Raw genomic sequence first — 7,094 nt, 5'->3', positions numbered from 1 at the left:
GAAAGGCTAAAGGTGGCTTTTGAATTCTTTCAAAATCTTTTCAAATTTTTTTTAATTTGCGTATATGAATATCGTCTCATTTTATTTAGCGCTTGAACTGCTTCCATATCTATAGTGCTCATCAGTTTTTCTGGTTCCTTTTAAATATACCATGTTTTGCAAAGCTGACATAAGCTCTTCTGGGCAGTGTTTTCTTCCAATTTTGAAAACCGAAGCGCTTATTGGGACATCGGCAACCCCAGCCAGAGTTAGCATATATTTTAATATAATATTATTGTGGATCAATCTGTGGCAGTCAGCTGCGGAAACATATTCACACAAGTTTATTGTTTCTTATAAATTTTTATAGGTTTTAGCGTATTTAAGATAATTTAATTTTTTGGAATGTTTTCACGTAAAAAACCTGAAGCACCAAAAAAACGAAATCATAATTTATCACAGGTAAAACGGTTTAAAGTTGGTTTAAACAGATTTCTCATCTTAAGTTTTGTGTTTTCGGCTTTTGAAAAAAAAAAAAAAACTATGAGTCACCTCAAAAATAATTGGTTTTCAGTTTGGATTAACGGAAATTCCAGATGATTTCGATCCTAGTTGTTTCTCAGGTGCAGATGACGAGAATGATAGCGATTTGGAGGCAGAGTTGGCAGCTATAGCTGGGGATGATGGAAAAATTAGATCTAAACCGAAGCCTAGATTAATGCCTCCTAATGATTTAGATAAAATGGTAGCAGAGAGTTTGAAGGATATTGGCAGCGATGATGATGAGGCCGATGATGACGCTGAAAACGATCCAGATTTGTTAGGTGAATTACAAACTATTACAGGCGTCAGTACTACCGTCTCAGAAGATATCGAAATAATGGGAGAATTGGAAAATAAAACAGACGATCAAATGGAAGCATCCGAAACCCCAGAAATATTTATAGCGACTACAACTACAAATATAGTAGAGACATTGAAACAGCGTATTGAAATGTATAAAAAGGCTGAGGCGAACGCAAAAGAGATGGGGGAAGCTTCCAAAGTGAGACGATTTGGTCGAGGCTTAAAAACCTTGAATGATTTATTGAAACAAGCATGCTCTGGTAAAGTTATTAATCCGGATGATATACCACCGGAAGTTAGCTTGAAGCCTTCTGCTGAAGTAACTACGGATCAAAAACCCAATACGCCTGAAGGGCAGGATAGGTCTTCGGCAGAGCCCGGTAACGGTTCCATTCCCATTCGTAAAGCACCACCACCACCATCACCACCACATGTCGACCCAGAAGCTCAGAACGAACCTTCAAACGAAGCCCCCAATGCCGCTAACCCTGTGATCCAAAAGATGCGCAGTCTCCAGCAAGAATATAAAGCTGCGGCTCTTCAATCCAAGCGTGCCGGGGACACTGCCATGGCCTTGCAATTTCTCAAAGTAGTTAAACAGTTTGACGTCGTCATTAAGATGTGCGAAGATGGTCAGGAAGTAGATTTAAGTGATATGCCACCGCCACCAGATCAGTTCAAGGAATTCCTAGAGAAAATGCAGGCTAATTCGGAAGAACCAGCGCCTGCTGATCAAGTAGTACCTTCAGCTGATTCGGCAAAGCAAATCACCGAAAATACAATGTTGGAAGCTTTAGAGCAACGTTTAGACAAATACAAATCGGTGCAAGAGTCCGCTAAGGCGGAAGGAAATGCCAGCAAAGCAAGAAGGTTCGGTAGAATTGTGAACCAATATGAAGACGCCATAAAAGCCTATAAAGCAGGCCGATCCGTACCATATGATGAATTACCTGTACCGCCTGGTTTTGGACCGCTACCACTGGAAAACTCAACACAGAAATCGCCATCGTCATCTGACTCCTCAACGTCGTCGACGGCGTGCACTACAACCACACCAACATCACCACAAGTCCAAACCACACCTGTCGTCGCCCCGAAGCCTCCGCCAAGAAATGAGGATCTGACAACTCGGACATCAGGAAATCAGCAAAAAAACAACTTGGCCGAACAGCAAATGAAAATTTTGCTTGCTCGTCAAAAGGAATTTAAACTGGCCGCTTTAGATGCAAAAAAGGCGGGTGAAATTGACCAAGCCAAAGAATACTTAAAAATCTACAAAGGCTTCGATGCCTTGTTGAATGCTGCCAGCAGTGGCCTTCCCGTTGATTTGAACACAGTAAGTTTTTGAATACTTTTAAAGAGAAATTATTCTTAACTACTTTTTTTTAGTTGCCAGTACCGCCGTCTCAACGCGAAAATTTAGAAGCATCTTTTGCTATTGTCACCGCTGAAGACTGCGATCCAAACGATGATATTTCTGATATACGCGTACGCGTAGAGGAACAATTAGCTAAACAGCTAATGATGTGCAAAAATACAAGGTGCAAACAAATGTGAATTATTTGTGATCATATACCTAAAATTACTTTTCATATTTTAGAGATCACCATAAAGCTATGGGTGACATTGGCGGTATGAATCGCTTTGAAAATTTAGCATTAACAGTTCAAAAAGATTTGGACTTGGTGCGTTATTCGAAACGAAAAAATTTCCCATTACCGAAATTTCACTACGAAAAACGCAGCTTTAACATCGTTCACTGCAATACAGAATTGGCCGATAATGAATTGGAGATTGTGGTCGTGCGTGGCATCAACTACAATGTCCCGAATCCCAAAGAAGTGGATACATACGTCAAAGTTGAATGTCCTTTACTGAATGTAAGAGCAACTTCCCATTTATAGAATGCGATAATAACACAAGTTATCCTTTTTTCTTATGCAGGACGAAACTTTCAGAGCCAAGACTACGCTAGTTAAAGACACGGATTCGCCTGAATACGATCAACGATTTAAAGTAGACATTGTGAGAGGCAATCGCCAATTTCAGAGAATTTTCAAACGCCATGGTGTAAAGTTTGAAGTTTTTTCACGTGGGTATGCATAAATTTAAACTTTGGGTTCTGTTTATCATAATTTTGCACCCGACATAGTTATTTTGTTTTTCCGCTTTTAACATTTAGCAAAATCCCATCTGCTTTATTTTCATCAATACCTAAATATTAGGCTGCGGCTATCTCTTTACCTCTTTCCCTTTCTTCTTTCACGTAGTCTGAGTGATTAGTCATTTAAGAAAAACAAGAAAAAAAAAAAAATAAATAAAATAACACATTGACCAGAAGTTCATATCAAACGTTTTACCATGAAAATGAGTTCATTAATAGACGCACAATTAAGAAGGCGTAGGTACTATGGGTAATGAAAACCTATCGTACTGTCGCTTGGATAACAAGCACTATTACTATAAGCACTGTTCGAGTGTATCTATTACGGGTATCATTATCATTCTTGCGTGTTGTCACGTGAATCGAATATATATATGCATTGCTTTGGATATGTCACGTTACAAGACTAGATTATATAGGTTGTATGTCGCATTTGCTGGTGAGGTGCCATAAACTCACAATCATGTGTCATCACCTTTCATATTTGCGGTAGCTAACGCTATGCTATATTCAGGCGTTTCATTGCATTGTTCAATTTTCGTAAGTTCTTTTGGTATCCCGTGTCGCAACATTAACTAATCTTTCAATTTCCTGGACGAAAGCGACTCTACCTTACTAATGCGCGAAATTCCAGGCATTGGGTTATTACTATCCCACTATCAAGGAATACCGTTATGAGTCTGGTGCGTTCTTTCAGTATAATTTGTTAATCTGAGTTGAAACTTAAAGCGTGTAAGTCAGCCATCGAATTCGATCTGCTCATGAATAGGAAAAAATTGAAATTAACCGAAAAAAGCGCGAAGAATAAAGGATCACAGGATCAGGGAGTATAGGCGGTAGTAAGTTTGATCGGTTCGCTGTTTCTGTTTCACAATTAAGCAAACATTATTTGAACGAATGTGTATATACTTAGCTGATTATTAGGGGAATCTAAATTCGTATTCTAATAGATGCTCATTTAACTGTTGTGGATTAAGTCGTATACTGCCCATATGTTGTTTCAGAGGGTTCCTACGTTCAGATAACCTAATCGGTACGGCCACTGTGAAATTGCAACCGCTGGAAACGAAATGCGATGTGCATGATACTTTTAATGTAAGCAATTTACGATATTAATGAAAAAGAGATAATTATGTTTTATTTCAGCTGATGGAAGGTCGCAAGGTTGTTGGTGGGAAACTAGAGATTAAACTACGTCTCCGCAATCCCATTTTAACAAAACAATTGGAGCATTTAGAGGAAAAGTGGTTAGTATTAGATTCGTAGAAAGATCGAGATTTTTGAAACGTGTTGGATAGTACTGCTTATAATTAGGTTGCTTTGTAAATTTCCATTTATTTTTTATAAGAAATTATTGTTATTTATAATATGCTTTAAGAATAACTTAACAAAAAAAAAAAAAAAAAATAATAATAAATAAAAAATAAATTATTAATAATTTTAAAATTTATAAAAGCGTTACTACTTGTCCAAAAAGGAGTAACCGATTCGTCATAAGTAAAATAAAGACGTTCGCTTATGTTATTCTAAATGTTTTTTTTATATTTCAATGTATTCATACGGTATCGAAAAATCGCCAGTTCTATTAAATACGTCAACTGCTCTCACTTTATAGTAACCTATATGTCGAAGTTGATGTTGAAAGTAAAAGAAAGAGTAATAGTTAGCAAATATTGAAATTTTTTTCTTTTTTCAAAATTTTAAATACAGTTTTATTCTCATCAATATTTCATTAATCGAAAAGCCGACCAAAGAGAGAATGCTACTATGTCACGCAAGTGTTATCAGAAACACCCCAGACAAAGCTCATTGTTTGATTGTATTGGGAACTTTGTCAGATAAGCGGACATGATTACAAAACTATGCATAAGAGAAGCTCGCTCACCATTTACTGTCATTCCATTCCGCTCAGGAGCATATTGATACGAAGGGAAAGGTAGATGAATTGCTTTAGTGATATACAACCATTGTTGTGTCGAGTTAGAGTTAGGGCGATACCAAACTTGATAAGTTTTCAAACAGTATTTAGATTTATTATTTGATTCTTTCCAAGTAATTAGGACTTCATTATGTGTTACGCCAGATACGAGAACACTGCTTGGCGGACCAATACTATGGAGCAAGAAATGGGAACATACTCTTAACGTCAATATCCAAGGCGGTTTAAGCTGTTGCAAATCAATTTTGATTTTATTTGTGTCCAATGAACCTGAGGAAAGTACAATGGGTGTTTGTTGAAGTCTCATCGTCTGCCGTTCAATGGCATTAGGATAGGCAGGACTTCCGAAACTCTGCCATACCTTATATGGATTCGTATGATTTTGGTCTAGCGATTCCGCAATATATGCAAACATTTCTGGAGAGTTTAATGGGATTTGTATGTTTATAATGCATCGACCAGAAAAATATGCCATATCGGTATATAAGAGCAGCCAGCTGAAATATAGTGGCTTTCCCGCTTCAAGACTCTTTGTCTTCAATAGTTTCATTGAATAATTTCTCGAACAAGTCACGAACTCTGCTTTTGTGGATAGCTCAGCTAATCTTGATAACATGCCCACGGCAGCATAAACTGGCTTTTGTATAAATTGGGAATGAGGCGGCACGGTGTTGTTGATTCGAAAATGCGCTAATAAAGTCCTTTGTGTAAATACATTCGGATAATAGCTAAGAAATGCATTGTCATGGCTTATAGTTTCTAGATTTCGCAATTCCTTCTTCTCAATTATAGCTTCCCAATGCTGCAATGTTATGTTAACCAAGGTAACAGCGTAACGAACATCTGCCTGAAATTCGCGAGCCGTTGACCAACCTACAATAGGATCTGCCTCACTGTCCATAGATTAGCGTATCCATTGATAAAATAAATTTCTTTAATTCTTACTCATTCGATATGGGTAGTTGAGCTAGCGTCGGAAATTTCATATAAATGTTACTCCACAAATTTTTAGAGTCCTCAATAAGTTCAGCACCATTCTCGTTAATTCCTTTACGGTGATATGTTATAATGTCGATGGGACATGTGGATATATTAGTATCACAAAATTGCAAGAGGCCCCAGCAGAGTGGATGTTTTTGAGGAGTTTTGAAAAGACCCGCTGGACCGCGGAGAACAAAGCGTAGATTTTGTCCAGCTTTATCTAAACCACGTCTTAAAGCGAAGGCGTATTCTAAATAATCTATCAAATTCTATGTCTTTGTGAGCGAAGGAAATAATTCTTAATTTCTTTATTCACTAACCTTCAAGGGTAAAGTTCAATTTGTTATAAGCAAGTAAATCTGGTTCGTTCCATGTTTCAAACCGATAATTTAAAAGGCTTTCGATTCCAATGCGATCTGCATGAATATGACACAACTATTAAAAAGTCGATTAATCGACATACCTTTTACATACTGTGATAACGTTTGATCACTTGATAGCTCAAATCCTCCCACAGAAAGTAATTATGAGCTGGATTTTTGGTAAAAAGATTCGATAAATTTCCCATAAACTCAAAGACAGGCTTTAAATGCATCTCATCCAAATCATCCAAGAAACGATCTAAGACGTCAAAATTATATTGTGCTTGACCACTTTGATTAAATTGTATAAATTTAATTAATTCAAGCATCCAGTGAATGCGTATGTGCGTTATGGCACCATCAGGCAAAGATGATATCAGGAGTAAATTCATTTGCATTGCTTCGGAAAGGAGAGATGCTTTAATATCGTCGTGTGTAAGCTTACCAGCCGGACATAGGCCGGTGTTGGTCCAAAATTTAGGTAAATTATAATATATTTCCCTTCCGATATCATTCCCGATTGAATTTTGCACAGGCAGAGAGATCAAATACAAAATTTCCAAATATAATATTGTGCTATTCATTAAATTGTTGTTTTTTTTTTGGCTGATTAATGAAGAAAACTGAACTTTGTGTTCGAGCGAAAAATTAGCAACAGTACTGTATTTGATATGTGAAATCCTAGAATATACCTTATGGTGCACTTTCTGAGAGCAAGTGAACATTTCCTTATATCAAATTAACGGAACGGAAACACAATTTTTTATATCAATATTTATGCCACAAAAATTATGATCAAAGAAGACCACTTACTATTATCGAA

At 37.0% G+C, this 7,094-nt stretch overlaps 2 protein-coding genes across 3 annotated transcripts; one reads left to right on the top strand and one right to left on the bottom strand.

The window, feature by feature from the left end:
* Positions 1-290: 290 nt before the first annotated feature.
* Positions 291-4,344, top strand: LOC119633998 (coiled-coil and C2 domain-containing protein 1-like). 2 transcript variants are annotated; one of them, XM_038027892.1, is made up of 7 exons: positions 291-441; positions 554-2,161; positions 2,215-2,366; positions 2,426-2,705; positions 2,770-2,921; positions 3,994-4,084; positions 4,136-4,344. In XM_038027892.1, the coding sequence occupies exons 1-7, from the start codon at positions 385-387 to the stop codon at positions 4,253-4,255; spliced, it is 2,460 nt and encodes an 819-aa protein (XP_037883820.1). In that variant the 5' UTR covers positions 291-384; the 3' UTR covers positions 4,256-4,344. The 2 variants fall into 2 exon arrangements, with proteins under 2 accessions (XP_037883820.1, XP_037883821.1); XM_038027893.1 differs by lacking the exons at positions 3,994-4,084; positions 4,136-4,344 and adding an exon at positions 3,624-3,714 and having other exon boundaries at positions 292-441.
* A 184-nt stretch (positions 4,345-4,528) lies between these two features.
* On the bottom strand, positions 4,529-6,859 carry LOC119633794 (alpha-L-iduronidase). The gene is made up of 5 exons (XM_038027541.1): positions 6,384-6,859; positions 6,230-6,325; positions 5,874-6,168; positions 4,875-5,821; positions 4,529-4,608 (listed from the first exon to the last, which is right to left on the bottom strand). Exons 1-5 carry the CDS (start codon positions 6,853-6,855, stop codon positions 4,529-4,531), a joined length of 1,890 nt encoding a protein of 629 aa, XP_037883469.1. The 5' UTR covers positions 6,856-6,859.
* Between the last annotated feature and the right edge of the window lie 235 nt (positions 6,860-7,094).

Source organism: Glossina fuscipes, unplaced genomic scaffold (assembly GCF_014805625.2).
Source record: "Glossina fuscipes isolate IAEA_lab_2018 unplaced genomic scaffold, Yale_Gfus_2 2, whole genome shotgun sequence".
Lineage (NCBI taxonomy): Eukaryota > Metazoa > Arthropoda > Insecta > Diptera > Glossinidae > Glossina > Glossina fuscipes.
This window is presented reverse-complemented; position numbering and strand designations above follow the sequence as displayed.

What these genes read in the sequence shown, in the direction of transcription:
- LOC119633998 (XM_038027892.1), top strand. Translation starts at nt 385, where the DNA reads ATGTTTTCACGTAAAAAACCTGAAGCACCAAAAAAACGAAATCATAAT. An exon ending in TTTGAAGTTTTTTCACGTGG is followed by an intron (nt 2,922 to 3,993) that starts GTATGCATAAAT and finishes ATGTTGTTTCAG; the next exon opens with AGGGTTCCTACGTTCAGATA. An exon ending in ATGTGCATGATACTTTTAAT is followed by an intron (nt 4,085 to 4,135) that starts GTAAGCAATTTA and finishes GTTTTATTTCAG; the next exon opens with CTGATGGAAGGTCGCAAGGT.
- LOC119633794 (XM_038027541.1), bottom strand. Translation starts at nt 6,855, where the DNA reads ATGAATAGCACAATATTATATTTGGAAATTTTGTATTTGATCTCTCTG. An exon ending in ATTGAACTTTACCCTTGAAG is followed by an intron (nt 6,169 to 6,229) that starts GTTAGTGAATAA and finishes AGAATTTGATAG; the next exon opens with ATTATTTAGAATACGCCTTC. An exon ending in CAACTACCCATATCGAATGA is followed by an intron (nt 5,822 to 5,873) that starts GTAAGAATTAAA and finishes ATCTATGGACAG; the next exon opens with TGAGGCAGATCCTATTGTAG.